We start from the raw sequence: 21,488 nt of genomic DNA, 5'->3' as shown, positions 1-21,488 counted from the left end.
AAAAAAAGAAATGCCATGGAGTAAGTAATCATTATTTCTTCAGACAGACAAATTCTCAAACCAGTACTTAAATATTGCCAAAGCATATTGAACAATCTCTCTTCTTGTATTTGTGTTTTTTCTTATAGATTAATTGTCTAAGGAATTGCAAAACCTACCAAGCCAGAAAACCTCTGTGGTTTTATAACACTTCCCTCAAGTTTTTCCTTAATAAACCGATGCTTGCTGATGTTGTCTTTGAAATACAAGGTATGGCTCAAATTTGCAAAGTTCATTATGCATTTTCATTTTTTTATTTGCTTTCCTCACTTTGTTTCAGCTTCTGATAAATGTGTGTGTGTGATTGTGTGTGTGTGTGTGTCCGTGTGCGCACATGACAGAAAGGGGGGAGGGGCGCCTAGAACTTGCAGTCCTTCTGCCTCAGCCTCCAGAATTGCTGGGATTATTGGCATGTGCCTCAACACCCAGATGTTTTCTAGAAATCAGCAAGGATGAGATAATATGTAATACATTATTATGTATTTTTGTTTGTGAATTTCTTTAAGATCCTGAGTGGTTTATTTGCTTAGTTTTGGGGCAAGTGTTTTTTGAGTGTATGTTTGTGCTGAGGATTGAACACAGGGGTGCTCTCCCAGATCCCTAGCCCTTTTATTTCAAGATAGGGTCTTATTAAGTTGCACAGGCTGGCTTTAAACTTGCCATCCACTGCCTCAGTCTCCCAGGTCACTGGGATTAAAGGCCTGGGTAATATACTGGTTTTTGATTCAAGTGAGGTCAGCTCCCTTAAAATTACATTACCCTTTGTTCATTTTGTTCATTTCTCTCTCTCTCTGTGTGTGTGTGTGTGTGTGTGTGTGTGTGTGTGTGTGTCTTTATTTGAGTGAGAGGATCTAATTTTGAATTGAGGGTCATGCCTGGACTGTATCAGACACCCACAGATATTGCTGCGTTGATTTCTCACAGTGCTCACAAGTGTTTTCCAGAGCAACTGAAAGCTGCTTCTTATCTCTGTGGGAAAGTAATGCCACCTAATTGTAATAAATATGAGCTGTTTTAATGCCCATTATTAGTTACTTGCATGGATAATTTTGTCAGATTAGCATGTTAAAAGCAGAATCTTGAAATAAATTCTCATATATGTTTAGTTATGCAAGAAGGGTAGAAGGAGATGTTTCCAGATGAATTAACTAGAACTTTATGTGGGCTATTGTGAAGAGTAAGATATAATTCTAATTTTATGGTGGAAATATGTGACAGCTAACATGGTCATTTACTTTAAAAACTATTTGCCCAGAAAGATTCATTTTACTTTTAACTTTGGTCACCTTCCAAGACAAACAGTTAATTGGAAGCTTTCCAAAGTACCTTCCAAAGCTGCTGTCAGCACTGTAGGCAGTATGAGCCTAGGACATTGAAAATGAGACAATAAGAGTAACCTTGAGACATATAAAAAGTGATGGGGTGGGGGGGAAAGCCAACAGAGGCCACAGATTTTCTGTAACCCTTTCATCATTTTAAGAAACCTAAAACTGACTCTGACTAAGCCCCTAATATTATCATGCCTTGATTTATTACTTGCCAAAATAAAACCCAAAGTGAAGCCAGGGTTCATTGATTATTCATTATAGGTGGAGCAAGCCTTTGGGGGATAAAGCTCCCTGTGGTTTATAGAATTCTCTCTAGCTTCTAGAAGAAAAATCTTTGTTGATGAAAGTATTCATGGAAAATGGTTGATGCATTCTATCTATGCAAAAGGCATAGAGATTTTTTTTAACAAATCATCTAAGAAGCGTTACACGTCAACAGGAAGGACTGTATCCATTGTTGAGAAGAAATACGATTTGTTTTTCCAAGATTAATTTTTTTAAAGTCCATTTTAGAAAGATGGAATAACAGTTTCTATATTCTAAAAGAAGGTGGCTGATGGCAGGAGATGTCCAAGTACTCTTTTCCAAATGATTTCCTGTGGGGCACTGAGATCTGTTTAGCCATATGTGTTTTAGGGTTGATTGGATTCATACTGAGCAGTTGAGGATGAGGTGGGAACAAAGTACTCCAGGGACCATATGACAATCTAGGGCATGTTTTTCATAAGGGAAAAAAGAAGTGGTAAACTGAAGGTTATGTGGTGAACATAAGAATAGTTTGTAGTGCTGTTTCGTCAGGACCTTAATGAATCTGATGAATGTTTTTTACCTATAATAGAATATAGTGTGTTTATTAATCATATCCAATATTTAGGACTTTCTCGGATGCTCTGGTACTGGTCCTGTGACCAGGGCTGACCAATCTCTTACCACTCACACAGTATTTGAGACAAATCAGATAAAATATAATGGACTCAGTATTTAATTCTTCACTGATGATCAAGTTCTAGTCCTTTGGTTGTCTTTAGTCATTCATTTATTTTTTGTAACCTATATTTCCTTGGTTGGAAGTTTATATTTCCAAACACCTCAGTAATCCTCTTATAGATGGACTGTTGGGTTATTCTGCAAATGAGTAATCACATCACACATGCTTTGTTGCATCACTATGTCCCACAACATCAACCAACCTTTAATAAATGACACTTGATAATGAGATTGATGGTTCTGAAGTTGAGAATTGACATGTACAACATAAACGCTCTTCAAATCTTTGCAGGGTTTATGGCCTCCAGGGGCAATGCCTCTGTTCCACTCAGGCTTGGTCATTTTGTTTACCCTTCCTGTGGACTTTTCAGACATCCCCGTGTTTCACATCTTAAGTTGAGGGCCAGGCTCCCACACCCAATGTCACTCTAAAAAAAAAAAAACCAGTGTCTTTTTTTGGGTTTTGTTTCTGGTATTAATGAAAATAGCTGTTTGAAGTGTGAATGTATCTCTAACTTTTTAATTGATAATTAAAGTATTTTATACCAAAAATAGGGAAGGAAAGCATTCTTATATTTCAAAATATTTCAAGTTGACTTATACTGGAATTGATAGAGACCCTCAGAGTAATGGTTGATAATAAACCATCTCAAATATTAATTATAGAATTTTTTAAAGTTTTAGTGAAGTCTTAGATAAATGTGCAGTTTTTCTTCTATACACTTTGACCTAAAATATTTGTAATGCAAAGTATGTGTTCTGAAAGATTCGTATTTGTGAAATAATTCACATTTGGATATAACTTTGGTATCCTTAGTATAAATTTATGTGACACAACAGGAAAGACCATTTTAAAACTAAGTAGTTATTTAAGTGTAAGGTTTACTCTTCATGCAATAATAGTAAATTTGAAGTCACAAGTAATAACTCTTTGGCTTCTTTACTCCAGTTTTGAGCGTGAACATCACTGAACCTCATGGGAGGCTTAGGGAAACCTAAGTGAGGATGAAATGTCTGGGGTAATAAACCAGTGTACCTTGATGAGGTAGAATTAGCATAGGCCAGGAAGTCCTAGCTGGGGTCTTTGCTGGGACATGTTTTTACTGTATAGATTTGAGTGAATTACTTTCCATTATTGATTTTTAAGATTGATCAAAAGTACCAAGTGGATAGTAGATGTGGGTGAAATTTGATGTCACCTTTAAATTTTAACAGAATTTTTTCATTCATAAGATGAAGCACCTTTGTTTCCTCATCTGTGGGAGGAGATTCTAATTTCTGCCTTGTGAGGTGGTGGTTACAAGAATCGAGAGTGGATGTGCAGGACCAGTGCAGGCCTGACTCATAGACGCCACCCTTTTTCTGTGCATGGCAGCCATCTCTGGCAGGTCACTGTGCCATTCATGTTGAACTCAGGCTCCACAGAAAACCCTTCTTTTAGAAGGATTCAGACTGTTACCAACAACTGGCTGAAGTCAAAATGGGATGTAAAAACCTGACATGGGATACTGTCCCTGTAATAGGTGATCATCAAATATGTATTTTCACTACCACCTGTAATTCGTTGTTTGGGTTTATTTAAAAAAAGAAGTTACTCTAGCCATTCTAAAGTTAGTATTGGTAAATATTTAGACGTGTATAGAAAAATAGGGGTTTCCTTTGACATTTAAATCTGTGTCACATGAAAAGTTCTTTTACAAAATTATTCCTTCCCTGTTTAGCTATGTAGTACATACTCTAAATCTCTCTTCAGCAAGACAGATATCCTTTTTTTTTTTCAGAATGAGATCAAACACAATTCTAAAAATTTCACTTTTGAAACCTGAAAAGTAGTAAAAAAATGGTGTAACAAATGTAGTATTTTATTTTGTATGCAATGGAATCAAGGCCTTTGATAATCCATCAAAGATAGTAGGAGAATTGAGCTTTTATATTTTGTTTCATTCTTAAGATTATTTTTTTCCTTAGAAAAAGTCTCTTAAAACTGCGACATCAAATGAATAATACAAAGAAAAGATAGTTTGGCCTTGACATTTTCCAAGAGCATGTTTATCTTTTAGCTAGAAAATTGTTTGGGTTTTTTTTTTTTTGTTGTTCTTTAAGTAATTCTTCACCTGTATCCTATTACTGGTTAGTATATAAACACTGCATAATGTTCTTTTAGCAAATATTTTTATATACAGTGTTAAAAAAACATAGCTCTCCTGGGGCATTATGTTAACACAACAATTTATAGCACCAGAACAGTGGTGTAAAGAGCTGAGAAACAGAAGTTGATGTTTTCTTTACTGGAAGTCTGATGGCTTTCCAAACTAAATTTTAAGCTTGAAATGGTCTTGAAAGTGTTTTGCAGTTGGTTTTGCAATTCTGTTGTAACATGATCAACAGAAATTTCTTTCTTTCTTTCTTTTTTCTTTTCTTCTTCTTTTCCCCTACTGTCCTGAGGGTTGGACCCAGGGATGTTCTAACACTGAGCTACATCCCCAGACATTTTTATTTTTTATTTTGAGACAGGGTTTTGAGGCTGGTCTAAAATTTGTGATCCTTGGAGTAGCTGGGATTATGTGGTACGCCACTGCATCTGGCCTCAACACAAATTTCTGTTAAAATTTCAAGATTTATCAAATTCCACCCCCATCTAATATCCACTTGGTATTTTTAGTCAATCTTAAATCACTCTGCTTAACTCAAATTATGGGTCATTCAGTTTGTTTAACTATGCTTCTAATTTTCCTTCTTTTTCTTTATTTTTTTAAAATGATGCCCTATTTATCTTGAACATTTTTAAACCTTTAAATTGATTGCATTACCTGTTTGAATCCCTTGTTAACTGCTGCCCATATATATATATATATATATATATATATATATATATATATAGAGAGAGAGAGAGAGAGAGAGAGAGAGAGAGAGAGAGCATGCTTTAATTATGGAACTGGTCCATTTGGTAGAGGGACACTGTCACATTGAGTCTGGGAAAGTCATGACAGAGAAGGAGGAGGTAGGTAGTGTTTATTGGGTGTAGCTTTGGGGGCTGCTTCCTTGCTCCTGGTGGGGGAGATATGGTGTAGACTGCAGTGCCAAACATTGGGCTCAGCTGGCAACATCAGGGGCTGCATGTGGATCCCAAGGAATTACTGGCTTTGGAGAGAGACACTGGGCATAGGCGGTGTCTCTGAGTTAGAAGAGGTTTGGATGTAAAGGAGATAACCCAATAGTTGTAAATATTTTCGAGAAGAATATATACCCTTGATAAGTATGAGATTTTAGAGATGTGTATAAATTCTTGGGCAGAGTAGTTTGGCACATAGAGTTACTTTCTGGAGGGGGCTGCTTTGTCATGCCCTCTGGCCATGGTATTCCCCATTAAAACTCCTACTCCAAAGCATGATAGCTTCGACTTCCTCACCTTTGTGTCTTCAGTTCCAAACACAGTGATTGGCATATGGAGGGTGCCCAGCAGTGATCTGTGGAACTTGTTAGGTCAGACTAAAGGCTGGCAGTGTGAACTTATGGTCTTCTGAGGTTGTAGGAGTGCTGAGAACTGCTCCATCATCTCATGATTCCCAGGCCCACCTACGCCCCATGTGGAATTGCCTTTATGTGGTGGTGGAGAGCTTAGCAAGCTCTCCCATGAGAGTCAATTTAATTTAGTGGATCTTCAGTGTGGAGTATGGGCTGAGGGGGCCTTTAAATTAAATTAAAGTCCTGGTTCCTCTAGAAGAAGGCATTGTTCATGTGGAAAAGAATTGTTGCCTGGGGAGGTAGTATGCTTAGAAGAGGCAGAGCCACAGAGATTCTCTTGTCATTCCTACTGTGAGGTATGGACTGTTCCTGGTGTGCTTGTTACAATTTTCTATTTCTAATATGGGGAAGCCTGGCCAAGACTATTCTGTGAGTTTGGCCAGAAAGGATCATAGGGTAGTTTTCTTGAAGGAAGGTGTCCACATCATGTTCCTCCTCTGTCCAGGGGAGGTGTTACTTTGAGTCAGTCAGAAAGGATAGACATTTCATTATAAAAACAAAGCAAGAACCCTTTTGAATGTTACTGTGTTTAGGAAATATAAATTAAATAAATGGTTACATGATTTGAAAATTGTTGCTTTCAAAGTCAGTATTTGAGCTCTCTTTATCATTCAACTTCAAACTAAAATCACTGGAGTAATAAATGGTTGCCATCCCCTAGATTTGGCTTTTGCATATCAGTTTAGCTGATGATATGCAGTGCCACTCTGGAAAGAAATTGCTAGTGTGGTAACTCAGCAAATTTATCCTACTTGACTTTGTCTTTCTTTTGCACCTTCCAGGTACAACAGTGCCAGCCCATAGGGCCATCCTGGTGGCCCGTTGTGAAGTGATGGCGGCCATGTTTAATGGTAATTACATGGAAGCAAAGAGTGTCCTGATTCCAGTTTATGGTGTTTCCAAAGAGACTTTCTTGTCATTTTTAGAATACCTATATACCGACTCCTGTTGCCCAGGTGAGGAATATACATGCTAAATAATAACTCACAATATACTTTCTGTGTTACCCATTTTGATAAATTGTGTTCTGTGAAATCTGGTTTTGGTTAAGGTCTACCACAATTGGCATCATGGCATGCGCTAAACAGTTGGAGATGGTGTTGGGACAACAATGAATCTTCAATTAGTTCAAGTGGGAAAGCAATGATTGGAAGCCGTTTATGGGCTTTAAGCCTCTGGCATAAATGTACAGGTCCCAGCCACCTCCAACTGTGTTGTGACCCCTCTAGGCACCCAGAAATGGAGGGGTTTGGGGATCTAATGGCCTTTCTAATTCTAGAGATTGGAGCATTATCTCTTCCACACAAAGAAAAGGGTTGGGAGACTGCTTTTATGATTCTGACTTCTGAATGAGGTATTTTTGAGGACTTTTGATATTCTGAGAGGCCATGGCATCTGGCCCAGAGGATGTGGGATTTTTTTTTTTTTTTTAAAAGCTCCTTCCAACTTCTGCTAGAGTCAGACTGTCATAAAACTGACTCCCCCTGAAAACTTTTCCCAAGATGTTTAGGATATCCAGTGAACTATAGAATTTATTTACAAATTCACTGACCAAGGACTGTTTTGACCAGGAACTAACCATCTGTGGCAACTGTAGGTTGGGACACATCTTGCAGATTTTCTCTAACTGGAGGCAGTTTGGAGAAAGCAAAATCCTTTCAAAGGCCCAGAGCTTTGTGATACAGGCATAGAAGCCCCTTTGATTACTCTTTATCCTTTGGCCACCAGGTGGCTCCCACCACAAATGCAGCTAGAGCCCCATATAGTCCAAGAGACTGAAATCTTTATTACAAAACCTAGGAAGGCATCCTAGCAAATACAAAAAGAAAACATGTCTCAGACCACATTTCTCTTTAAGGTTCCCTCCTTTAATTTTTAGAGTAGGAAAATTTCCTGCTTTTATTATTGAAATATTTTAAATGTAATAAGCCCTCTACTGGAATATTTTAGAAATTCCAGAAAAGAAAAGCAATTTTTCTTTTTTTAAATTAAATTAGGTTTGGTCTAGCCATGGAGTATTTTGGAGATACTTGCTTATTAACAGATCAGCTATTAAAGATCAGCTTATCCTTTTTGCCTAATAAAAGTTAAAACACTGGTTCTTATTGGAAATAAATGTGATTGTTTATTATTTCAATAATGGTAATTTTGTATATTAAATTAAAAAGTTGACCAGATTTGAAATAATAGTAAAATTTGGTGTCTCAATTACTCTTTGGAGTAACTGAAACTGCCCTAACATTAGGCTTCATCCTGCTAATTAGAAAAAATGTTCAGGAAAGAAATAGTAATCAGACTCACAGAAAAGTGTTTACAACAAACAAACTGGGTGGTTGCCAGAGGCGAGAGGCATGGAGAAATGGAAAGTGATTGTTTAATGGATCTAGAACTTCATTTTGGAAAGATGAAAAAAGTTCTGGAATAGTAATGCTGGGTGCACAGCACCATGAAGACACTTCTTGTCACTCAACTGTATGCTCAAAAATTACTAAGATGATAAATTTTATGTTATATCTATTTTACCACAATAAAAACAAGACAAATAAGGCTGGGGACTAGAGCCAAGAAAGAAAAATTGCTAACAGAAAGATTGACCTGAGGGGCTGGGGCTGCAGCTCAGTGGTAGAGCTCCTGCCTCCCACATATGAGGCACTGAATTCCATCCTCAGCACCACATAAAAATAAATAAATAAAGATATTGTGTCCATCTATAACTAAAAAAAAAAAAAAAAAATTAAAAAAAAGGTTGACCTGATATATATATATATATATATATATATATATATATATATATACACATACACATACATACATATACAATGGCATATTACTCAGCATTAAAAGAGAATAAAATCATAGCACTTGCAGGTAAATGGATGTAGTTGGAGAATATAATGCTAAGGGAAGCTAGCCACTCCCAAAAAACCAAAGGTCGAATGTTTTCTCTGATATAAGGATGCTGATTCATAATGTAGTTGGGGGGACGGAGCATGGGAGGAACTCTAGATAGGGCAAAGGGGAGGGAGGTAAAGGAGGGGGCCTGGGGGTAGGAAAGACTGTGGAATGAGTTGAACATCATTACTCTAAGTACATGTATAAAGACACAAATAGTGTGACTCTACATTGTGTACAACCAGAGATATGAAAAATTGTGCAATATGTGTGTACTATGAATTGAAATACATTCTGCTGTCATATATTACAATTTAGAATAAATTAAAAAATAAAAATGATTGACCTGATGGATCAATTGACCTCTGGGTTGATACTTAAGGTCAGTTAGGAGTTGCCTACTCTGGATTCCTCTCTGAGTGTGACAGCTTAAGTGGATTTTTAATATGCATAATGGTTTAGAATGCTGATACTGAAGGCTTTTCCTAGGCATTCTTGTCCACATTGGATGATACCATCAGTATGTTTTTTTTTTTCTTGTTGTGTGTGTGTGTGTGTGTGTGTGTGTGTGTTAGATTGTGAAAGCAGAGGTTTTATCACCTGTTTCCTCTTATTGCCCTTCTCTGTTAGCTGGCATTTTCCAGGCCATGTGTCTCCTGATCTGTGCTGAGATGTACCAAGTCTCCAGACTGCAGCACATCTGTGAGCTGTTCATCATCACACAGCTACAGAGCATGCCAAGCAGGGAACTAGCCTCCATGAATCTCGATATAGTCGATCTGCTCAAAAAGGCTAAGGTAATTGGTCCTGTATGTCTGGTTCTTTTGATTTGTTTTTAATTATAAAAAACTATACTACTCTTTTTTTAATTTTTAAGTTTGTTTTAATTAGTTATTCATAACAGTAGAATGCGTTTATGCACTTTGATATATCATACATAGATGGGATATCATTTCTCATTTTTCTGATTGTACATGTTGTAGAATCACATCAGTCATGCAGTCATATATATACATAAGGTAATAATGTCTGTTTTATTCTACTGTCCTTCCTATTCCCATATATCCCCCCTTCCCCTCCCTTCACTCCCCTCTACCTAATTCTTCCCTGATGACGCCCTTATTGTGAATTAGCATCTGCATATCAGAGAAAACATTCAGCCTTTGGTTTTTTGGAGTTCATGTATTTCACTTAGCATGATATTCTCCAGCTACATCCATTTACTGGCAAATGCCATAATTTCTTTCTTCTTTAAAGTTGATAATATTCCATTGAATATATATACCACATTTTCTTTATCCATTCATCTATTGAGGGATACCTAGGTTGTTTCCATAGTTATTATGAATTGAGCTGCTATATACATTGATATGGCTGCTCTTTTAAGCTTTGTTTTTAAGAGAGATATTAATACTAGTCTTAATTTGGAAATTTGGCTAAATGAGGCTAAAGTGCCTCCATAACAGTTTCTGTAGCTAAGTAACTTCAAATAATTTAGGTTTTGCTCGATCCCTTTCTAAGGTGGTGGAGTTTATGGGTATGCAATTCTTTCTCAATGATGGCCCTTACCAGAGTCATTTGAGTATGGTGCTATAACATGTCACATAGGCATTGTAGGAGGTAGAATTTTCATTGTATTTTCCAAAAAAGGATCACATCTTAGAGTTTCTGAAAGGACAATTGACAGGATTGGTCCATATGTACATGGTTAGCCTAACTGGATTAATTCTCTATTCATTTATTCATTCTTATCATTAAGATATTTTGAAGTTCAGTTGCATGTAGGAATATTGGTATACTTCATTAATTCTTATAAAATGCCTTTTGTTGGTATGGCTTACTGTATTAGGAATATAATTAAAAAAAAAAAAAACAGTTTGAGATTGAAAATTACTTTGGTATGCCATACTTCTTCTGGGCCTCTTCTAAGCTCAAGACTTCTTTATTTTTATTATTTATTTATTTATTTTTGTAGTACTGGGGATTGAACTCAGGGGCACTTTACCACTGAACTACATCCCCACCACTTTTAATTTTTATTTTGAGACAGGGTCTGGCTGAGTTGCTCAGGCTGGCCTTGAACTTGCAATCTTTTTGTCTCAGCCTCCTAAATTGCTGGGATTAGAGGATTTACTATTGTACCCAATTAAGACTTGTTTATTTTAAGAACTGTATTGCTCCTAATTCTAGAGAACAGATGGACTTTACACAATTAAAATAACTGTGAGTAACTGTAGTTATAAAATCTCAGAATCTGATGGATATAGAGAAGATAATGCTAAGTGAAGTTAGCCAATCTCAGAAAACCAAATGCCAAATGTTTTCTTTGATATAAGGAGACTGATTCATAGTGGGATTGAGAGTGGGAGCATGGGAAGAATAGAAGAACTCTAGATAGGGCAGAAGGGTGGGAGGGGAAGGGAGGGGGCATGGGATAATTAATGATGGTAAAAATGTGGTGATCATTATTATCCAAAGTATATGTATGAAGATATGAATTGGTGTGGATATACTTTGTATACAACCAGAGATATGAAAAATTGTGCTCTATATGTGTAATAAGAATTGTAATGCATTCTACTGTCATATATTTAAACAAAACAAAACAAAAACTCAGAATTTGAATCTGACAATGGACTAGGCCAAGGTCTATAAATAAACTTGAATTGCTATTTTGAAATCTGTCTCCCAAGCCTAGTTCCCCATGTGGTTCCAGTCAAAAGTCTATCATCTCCTTATTCCCACTCTCTTTTATTCCTGAGAGCAAAGGACAGGTTATCCCAATGGTACTCTGCCAGTCCATCCACTGCCTAAGGCAAATTAGGACTTGTGGGGGTTGGGATCAGCTGAAGTGGTATGAACCCTCTAGTCTTTTCCAAAGGAGTGTCTTTTATTATTTATTTATTTATTTGTTTGTTCTAATTAGTTATACATGGTAGTAGAATGAATGCATTTTGACACATCTTGCATAAATGGAGTATAACTTCTCATTCTTCTGGTTGTATATGATGTAGAATCATACCAGTTGTGTAATCATATATGCACATAGGGTAATAATGTCCTATTCATTCTACTATCCTTCCTAACCCCATACCCCTCTCTTCCCTTCATTCCCCTCTGCCTAATTCAAAGTACCTCTATTCTTTCCTAGTGTCCCCCGCCCCCCACCATTGTGAACTAACATCCATATATCAGAGAAAATAATTGGACTTTGGTTCTTTGGGATTAGCTTATTGCACTTAGCATGATGTTCTCCAGTTCCATCCATTTACTGGCAAATGCCATAATTTCATTCTTCTCATGGCTGAGTAGTATTCCGTTGTGTATATGTACCACACTTTCTTTACCCATTCATCTGTTGAAGGGCATCTAGATTAGTTCCAAAGTTTAGCTATTGTAAATTGGGCTGCTATAAACATTGATGTGGCTGAGGCACTGTAGTATGCTGATTTTAAGTTCTTTAACTATAAACTGAGAAGTGGGATAGCTGGGTCAAATGGTGGTGTATTCCAAGTTTTCTGAGGAGTCTTCCAAGGAATATCTTTGATCTATCACTACAGACTGTCAGGATTTCTTAAAATGTTATCTGGCATACAACCTATTACCTATCATTATCAACTTTGACATCCAGGGTTTAAAAAAAGCATGACAACTTTGTCTTCATCCAAGCTGCTTAGAATGGAGCCAGTTGATAGGGCAAAGGACAGAACTCTCTGATCACTCAAAGCTTGCCTCCAAGCTGAGCTGTACTCATTCATTGTCCTGTGTATTTCTGGGCTTGGAAAGGAATTCATTTAAAGCATTGGGGTCTTTCTACTATCTTCCTATTTTGGACTTTATTTGTCTCATAATCCAATCTTAGGATCATATATTAGGGATAAAAACAGATTTAAAAAATTAACCCTCAATCTGTTTACATTGAGCTTGAGATAATTAAATAGCTCCCCTTCACAACCTCAATTTTTTTTTTTTTTTGTGGTGGTGGTAGGGGGTGCATAACCAGGGATTGAACTTGGGCATTCCACCACTGAACCACATCCCCAGCCCTATTTTGTATTTTATTTAGAGACAGGTTCTCATTGAGTGCCTCAGCCTCCTGAGCTGCTGGATTACAGGTGTGTGCCACTATGCCTGGCTCTCAGTTCATTTTTGGTTAATTATTTTCACATTGTTCTAACAACTCTGTCATGTCTATTTTTAAAAAAATGGACACAAGCTTCTTTTCCTTTATTTTTAAATAGTTTATGTATAAGAGAGTTTGCTGTGTGGTCATATTGATTTCTTTAGGTGTTTCCCCTCACCCCATACACACTTGGTTTTCATCAAGATATTCTTTTTGACCTGTTCCCCACCCCCATCCTGTGGTTTCTCACTGTTATTATCCTTATCTGTCCCTACCCCCCACAAATTTAAAAAGTCTTTTTGAATTGCATTATTTGTTTCTGAAAACTTTTTTATTTACTAAGATTAAGCCTAAATTTACCACTTTTCCTTTATCCTACTCCTGAGGTCCCTTGTTGGGCAATTATGAATACCAGATAACAGAAAAAATTTCTTCCCAAGTGCTATACTTTGGATCTTGAGTGTCCCTCAAAGGCCCAGGTGTTAAAAGATTGGTCCCCAGCTTGGTACTATTGGAGAGGGTGAAAAATTTAAGAGGTGGGGCCTAGTAGAAGATCTTCAGGTCGTTGAGGGCATTGTCCTCAGAGGGGATTATGGGATTCCCATTCCCTTCCTCTTACTCTCTTTCACTTCCTGGTCATGAGGTAAGTGGTCTTACTGTGCCAGGTCCTCCTGCCATGATGTGCTGCCACAGCCCCCAGAGCCATAGGGCCAACCAATCATGAATTGAAACCCCTAAAACTGTGAACCAAAATAACCTTTTTCTCTTTATGAGTTGATTATCCCAGGTGTGTATTTGTGATAGTATAGAAAGTTGATTAATACACAAGTTTCCACTTGAAGTTCCTAGTTTCATGTTCCATTTTACTAGCCACCTCATTCTGATGGTCAGAATTTGGTAAACTTTTCTCTCACCATTTCTCTGGCTTCTTTTAGCAGAATTAGATTCCCTAGTAGCTTTCTGAATAATCAAAACTTCAGTCAGTTTGCTTTCATCCCTGCCAGTTTGGACCACAAAGCATCTTTCATGTCTTTTATAGATGAGCAGTTTTGGTATTCTCTCATTTCTGATTCCACTCTCCCCAAACTTCTCTGCCATGATTCTGTCTTCGGGTTCCTATATGTCCATCAAGACTTTGCATTATATATGCCAAATCTTAACACAAAGAGATGCTTATTTCCATCAGTCATATCACTTTTTCCAGACTGATGTGAAGATTCTTTTTCTCTAACACTCACTTAAGCCCATTTGTCTGTACTTTGATTCCTATGAAGTTGTATTTAATCTCATATTAAAATTTAAATTATTTTTCTTATAATGTATGTTAGTATTTGGCCACCTGTTGTCTACAAGCTTTCTTTCTGACCTTTTTTTGTGAGTTCCTGGGAACCTTCTCCATATTCTTCATATAGCTCTTAAACTCTTGCATTTGATTTATAGATTTTTTAGTGCTTTTCTCTTTTTTCCTTTTGCTTATTTCAACTTGAACCTATTATCTTAGGTTAGCAAATACTTTTTTCAAAAACTTAATTTTTACAATGATGTGTATTTCATCTCATGTCAAGCTGTCATGATGATGGTATCTTACATCTTGGTCAAGAAATAAAATTTTGCATTTTAAGTCATGTCTTTGTAGTTAGCTGTTCATATCTATGATCTCCCTTCTCTTTCAAAGTCACAGCCCTTAGGCAATGTCCTGACCTTCTGGTGATAAGTTATCTGCTCTGGGTTAATCATCTAACAGTAATGGTGGCTTCTGTTAGAGTAGTTTACAGGTTCTTATTCTATTCCCCTGAGATTAGTCACATTCATCTGCTGAAAGATAAGGGAGAAAATTGTTAAAATGTGAATTGGATTGATTAGATGAGCTGTAAACTTCCTTCCAATTGAAAATCCTAATTATATATACAGAAAATAAGAGGTACTTGTGAATTTATATATCAAAACACACACTATCTATCTATCTATCTATCTATTTAAACTGCCAGATACCCACCCCCCTTTTTTATTTTTTTTTTATTCTGAGACAGGGTCTAAATTGCCTAGGCTGGCCTAGAAGCTGGAGTCATCCTGCCTTAGCCTCCCAAATAGGTGGGATTGTAGGTATGTGCCACCATATCTGGCAAGGTTTAAAAGTTCTCATCCGTGAGTTTCCTTCTTAAGATTTGATATTATGGTGGCTCATTCCTGTAATCCCAGTGGCTAGGGAGGCTGAGGCAGGAGGATTGCAAGTTCAAAACCAGCCTCAGCAACAGCAAGGCGCTAAGCAACTCAGTGAGACCCTGTCTCTAAATAAAATACAAAAAAGTGTTGGAGATGTGGTTCAGTGGTTGAGTGCCCCTGAATTCAATTCCTGGTACAAAAAAAAAAAAAATTGATATATTATAACTCTCTTTAATTTAGCATCACCTATTGCTTATTTAACATTTTTGAGTATTGTTAGAAGAGCTATAATTAACCTACAGGTGGAAACAACCTAAATGTTCATCTGAGGATAAATGGATAAACAAAATGTTATGTGTGTGTGTGTGTGTGTGTGTGTATTATATATGTGTTATATAATAATTATATATATATATATATATATATACACACACACACATATATAAATAAAATACAGTGGAATATTATTCAGCCTTAAAAATAAATTAAATTTTGATATATACTACAACATGGATGAACCTTGGAAGACATTATGCAAGTGAAATAAGCCAGACTCTAAAGAACAAATATTCTATGATTCTACTTATGTGAGGTATCTAGAATAGTCAAATTTAGAATTTAGAAAGTAGAATAGTGGTTACCAGGGCCTGGGCATATGGGGTTAAGAGAAATTATTATTTAGTGGGTACAGGGTTTCAGTTTGGGGTAATAAACAGTTCTGGAAATGGATAGTGGTACTTGTTGCATAGCCATGTAAAGGTACTCAACGCCATTGAACAATTCACTTAAAGATGGTTAAAATGGTAAGTCTAATGCATAGTTTACCAAAATCATAATGATAATAATAAAGTTGCCTATCAACAAGTTACTATAATCCAAATTGGTGATTGGATGGATCAGTGAATATTACTGGTTTGCATTGAGATGATGATGTCAATAGCCACGTTGCTCAGATGTTCCGTCTACTTGCACTGTTGAAATGGGAATTGTGTAGAAAACCCTTCTCAGTGTAGCAGTACACCCATCAAAGCAACTATTCAGGTATAACTTTCTCATAAGAACATTTACACATGGAAACCCATGCCCTTAGGCTGATGTTTCCTCCTCAAAGTAGTTTTTGGTTTGTTCTTCAAATGAACTTGTTTGGATGTTGCTCACCATAATCTTCTGCTCCACAGACACAAATGTATTTAGTGAACTCCATGACCTTAGTTAAAAGTTTAAATTAAGTTGTACCTGTTGCTACATGTCTGTAATCCCAGCCTGTACTTGGGAAGCTGAGGCAGGATCACAGGTTCAAGGCCAGCTTGGGCAAGTTAGTGAGATTGTCTCAAATTGAAAAAAAGTAAAGGGGCTGGGGATGTAACTCAGTGGTAGAGTGTTTACCACCTACCATGAGTGAGGCCCTGGGTTCAATCCCCAGTACCAAAAAAGAAAAAACCTCAAGAACCTCTAATACTCTTGGTTAACCACAAGCACAGCCATACCTCTGCTTAAAGACATTTGGCCGCTATGGCAGCAGTAGCTTGTTGTTCACTATTGATTCAGCTTCTTCATTGAATGATGTCACTTCACTGTTATTTTTTTCTTTCTTTATTGATTTGAAAAAAAAATAAGTAAATGACAGCAGAATGCATTACAATTCTTATTACACATATGCAGCACATTTTTTCATTGTCTCTGATTGTATATAAAGTATGTTGACACTAATTCGTGTCTTCAGACATGTACTTTGGATAATAATGTCTATCACATTTCACCATCCTTGCTAACTCCCTGCTCCCTCCCTTTCCCTCCCACCTCTCTGCTCTATCTAGAGTTCCTCTGTTCCTCCCATGCTCCTCCTCCCTACCCCACTATGAATCAGCCTCCTTATATCAGAGAAAACATTTGGCATTTGTTTTTTTGGGATTGGCTAACTTCACTTTATCTTCTCTAATGCCATCCATTTACCTGCAAGTACCATGATTTTATTGTTTTATTGCCGAGTAAAATTCCATTGTGTATATAGGCAACATTTTTTTTAATCCATTCATCTACTAAAGAGCATCTAGGTTGGCTCCACAGTTTAGCTATTGACTTCACTGTTATTTGTTAATGATGGTCCACTTCCCTTTCTGCAGTCACAGCAGCCTCAAGGCTGCATCATGCATGGGTACTTACATGTGAATATGGACTCTTCCATGGTTCCTCCCAAGTCACTCTCTCTATCTGGTCATCATCCTGATCGAAGGGCGTGATGTACATTGTTGTTTCTTTTTCATTTTTCTTCTAGTTCCACCACTCTGATTGCCTTTCAACCTGGCTGCTTCATTTCATTGCGACTAACTACCTCATCTTCAGTCAAAAGCCTGAATTTCAGGATCTTTCAGGTAGATCTCCAATTTATGCTTTGCAAAGAAAACTTTGTTCTTTTTTCTTAGATTTGAGACATAATTTGTAAAAGTAGCAGTTTTATCACAATAAGAAGAGTCAATGTACTACATTCCTTTAAAATTGTGCAGGGTGGTAATTAAGGGCTCCTTATTTCATAGTCACCTGTGTTATATAAGCAGCTTGACCTGTGTTACACAAGAAGTTTTTTAATGATTATTTCATAACTCCCATTCATTTTTAAAAACTTTTTTTCCCCCTGAAATAGAGAAGGTGGTGAAATGTGTCCTCAGGTGGCATTTGGCTGTGATACCTGAGATCTTAGTTTTAACTATCTATGTAAGTCAGAAGCTTATTATTTCTTATAAAGGAATTTGTTGCTTAATATTTATAATAAACAGTTTTATGTATTAGATATTTGTATTCATCATGTATATATATGCAGGACCCTCATATTACTTTGAAATAATGTTTTTGTTGTTGATTGAAAGTGTTATGAAACTTAAGGATCAGAAAGCATACATAATGTGATTTCTGAGTTAAATTACAAAGAGTAAAACCAGTTAAGGGTGAGATTCCTAGTACTGTGTAAGAGGAAAGAAAAAGAAAATAGAATTGTTGTCAGAAGAGACAGACTAATTAGACAGCTAGATACAATGGTTTGCTCACATTATCACAGCATAGAGTCGAGGAAAGATTGAACTAAAAAGACAAGGAAATGACTGGACACCTGGTCAAGTACTTTCAAGCTCTGGCCAAAGAGGTCTCCATGGAGATGCCTGAAGGTCTTCTGGGGGCAAGTTGCAGAAAGCAGGGAGTGAATGAGGAAAAGAACCGGGAAAGAATAAGGGAAAGGGGAAGGGAAGGCTAAAATCTGTGGTTCTTAGACTCTTCTCTTCCTCCTTCTAGTTGGTTCCACTTCTGTTTTACGCCTTGGAGTTCTGCTTAAAAGTTTAATTAGTGAAAAAAAGATTCTGCTGGTAAAAGACATGAAAATCTCTGGGTTTCCTTCAGGTACTCAAGCATTTATGGAAACCAAGGAGCACCCAGTTTTTTGTTGTTTTGTTTTTGTTTTTTTGTGGTACTGGGAATTGAACCCAGGGCCATGTGCATGCAAGGCAAGTACTCTACCAACTGAGCTATATCCCCAGCCCACCCAGTCATTTTTTGACAGAGGTGTGCAGCCAAAAAACATGACGCGCTTATTGGAAGCGTCCCCATGTACATGGAGCTCAACTACAAAGACAGTAGAGTAACATTAAAATCAAAGCAAATCAATAGTATTATTTTGTGTCTACATTGTGTAAGAAAAACAAAGTTCATTCACAAAGGTAAAGCAGGCTTCTACTTCCTGTCAGTTGGTAGGGACATACTTGCATAGTCATTCTTTAGGCAGTCAGTACTCAGGGAGTTACTATGCCACCTTAAGTCACCTTCATTATAAAAGAAGAATAATATTATGTTCTACTTACTGTTTTATATAGCTATATGCTATCATGGCATACTATTACAGCCTTGGGAGAAAGGTGCTCTATAAATCCTTCATGTCGTTAATTTTATTATATTTTATTACTTATATAATTGCCTATAAAGTATATAATCACTAACTGGAATAGTGAAAAGCAGGGCTGCAGGGTGTAATCTGAGTGGGCAGGGCAAGGGGCTAAAGGCTCTGCAATGGCTGTCTCTGTTTTGTGGGTGGGAATTGTGGGGGTATCCTGAGCTTTCTTGTTCCAAGGTGCCTGTTTGGGTTCAGCAGCCTGCCATGGTGTGTGGTCCTCTTTAGCAGAGGCATAAAGCCCTTCTGGTTGGGGGGAGGGGGGAAGGGGGGGAATTTGATTCTCTAAATCAATAGTTACACACTGGCCCTCCATAGGTTCATTGTAGTCTGTCAAGGGCTTTATGTGGACCACGTTTAAAAATTTTCATTTTAATGTTATGTTGGCATTTTAAAACTCCATGTTTCTGGCTACTTTGAAAATTAGAAGATGTGAGTACTCTGCGCCCATCATTCCATGGGCAAAAGCCTGAGCAGGGCAGTGGCTGCCACTGAGAGGAGCGTGTCCTTCCAAGTGTTGCAGGCAGCTCTCCTCTCTCCCTCATACCCAGCTTGTTTCACATGGACATTTGAAGTTCAAAAGGGTTCTCATCACAATATCTCTAGTTTCCTTATAGAATTGCCCATTTTCAGTTTTAGGAATTATCCCATTGTTGAAATTCTACAAATTGTTTTCTCTTAACTAAGAATTTTTCTTATTTAGAGGCGATTAGAAATGAGTAGGTGAGACTAGAAAAAAATCTTATCAAGGCATGGATACCTGAGAACCCTGGTTAAATAGCTCATTAAATATTACGAACAGCAACTCATAGGAATATATGACCCTTGGTGGCTATAGATTCATTTTTATCAGTTTAATTTAGCTTAATATTGTGGGTTTTTTTTGTTTGTTTGTTTGTTTTTCCTGTCTGCCTGAATTCACGGGTGATAATTGTTCTCTGGTGTTTTGTCTTAACTGAGCCTGTCATATCTTGTCTCCTGGAACCTAGAGAACTATAGTTTCCCTGAGCGTCCAGCTTGTTTCTGCTTATTCAGGTCCTGCAGCCTAAACCAGGACCTTGTTAATCCAGATTCCAGTAGTTGAGGTTATGGAACAGATGGAGAAGTGGAAACTGGTTTAGCAGAAAGAAACCTCAGTGCATACAGAAGGGGAAACAAGCTGATTCACCCAGAAGAATCCCAGAAGCTAGCCTTACATGTTTGAGGTAGCAGGTGTTTGAGAAACCAGGACAAGGCAGTGGGATGAGTTGAATCTTTTGCCACACCCCCACTTCCTACTTGGGCAGCTGCTTCTTTTCTTCATAGGAAATAGGAAGTTTACTTATGGAGGCATTAAAACAAAACATACTATAGAATCATGAACTCTGGGTATTGATGGGATAAAGAATGAGGAGCTATACTGAAGCAGGGAGTTATGTGAAAGTGTATAGATTGTTTAATGAGGTTCCACTCTCCTTCCCATATCCAGGTTCTAGAATTCTGGCACTTAGGTATTTGCCACCCTGCCCTCCACACCCTGTGCAGTGGGAAAATGCACAAATGCAATCATTTGGGAGAATTCATTCTATCATGTGGTGTGTACTCTTCCAGTCACCAAGTCTTACCCATGCCCCAGAGGTTTCTAGACAGCTTTCTAGTAGCTCACTATTGAATATGAAAATATCACTGAGGATCAAAAGTTATTTGGAGGGGGCTGGGGTTGTGTCTCAGTGGTAGGGCACTTGCCTAGCATGTGTGAGGCACTGGGTTAGATTCTCAGCACCACATAAAACTAAATGAATGAATGAATGAAAATAAAGATGGAAAAAATTATTGAAAAAAAAAGAAAGGAAATATAAAGATATTTGGAGCAATCACTGATTGATATAAAAAATGTATACCAAAAATGAAACTAAATAAACAAAAATAAAAGAGAATGTGCTTGAAGGAGCATAGATACAGGAGTACCCACAGATTTTAGGGGTAACTGCAGATTTTAGGGGTACCCACAGATTTTAGGTGTTGCAATTTCAAAGAATAAGAGATATGCATTCATAAAGTAGGACTAGAACTATAATAAATATTCAGCTGGGTGCAAGGCATACTTCTATAATCCCAGTGACTAGGGAGGCTGAGGAAGGAACATTGCAAGTTTGAGGCCAGCCTCAACAACTTAGCAAGAACCTATTTCAAAACAAAATTAAAAAAAAAAAAAACTAGGGATGTGGCTCAGGGTAAACCTCCCGTGGGTTCAATCTCTGGTGTAAAAGAGGTGGTGGTGGTGAAGAGGGAAGAAGGAAGGAAGGAAAAGAAATAATATTCACAGAGTTAGAAAGTATAAAATGATGGTTTCCAGGGCCTGGGTAAAGGGGGATATAGGGATTTGTTTAATGGGTAGAGTTTTAGTTTTGCAAGTTGAAAAGAATCTGGAGATTCTTTCTTTCTTGTGTAACAGTGTGAATGTACTTAACACTATTGAACTATATATTTAAAATTAGAATGGTACATTTTATGGTATGTG

General features: G+C 37.2%; 1 protein-coding gene and 1 non-coding gene across 4 annotated transcripts in view; one reads left to right on the top strand and one right to left on the bottom strand.

Moving 5' to 3' along the window:
• The window catches only part of Rhobtb3 (Rho related BTB domain containing 3), a 55,901-nt gene that overhangs the window by 32,186 nt on the left and 2,227 nt on the right, over nucleotides 1-21,488 (top strand). For 2 of the 3 annotated variants that reach the window (XM_071612395.1, XM_027927872.2), the window contains exons 8-11: nucleotides 129-249; nucleotides 6,662-6,835; nucleotides 9,402-9,568; nucleotides 17,333-17,429. In XM_071612395.1, the coding sequence (XP_071468496.1) occupies nucleotides 129-249; nucleotides 6,662-6,835; nucleotides 9,402-9,568; nucleotides 17,333-17,429 (559 nt within the window). The remainder of the gene's footprint in view (nucleotides 1-128; nucleotides 250-6,661; nucleotides 6,836-9,401; nucleotides 9,569-17,332; nucleotides 17,430-21,488) is intronic. The other variant, XM_071612396.1, reaches the window with a different exon arrangement.
• Trnaa-ugc (transfer RNA alanine (anticodon UGC)) lies at nucleotides 18,507-18,580 on the bottom strand. Its single transcript has one exon. It is a non-coding gene; the product is annotated as a tRNA-Ala (tRNA).

Source organism: Marmota flaviventris, chromosome 5 (genome assembly GCF_047511675.1).
Source record: "Marmota flaviventris isolate mMarFla1 chromosome 5, mMarFla1.hap1, whole genome shotgun sequence".
Lineage (NCBI taxonomy): Eukaryota > Metazoa > Chordata > Mammalia > Rodentia > Sciuridae > Marmota > Marmota flaviventris.
The sequence above is the reverse complement of the archived record's forward strand: the minus strand, read 5'-3'. Positions and strand labels throughout refer to the sequence as shown.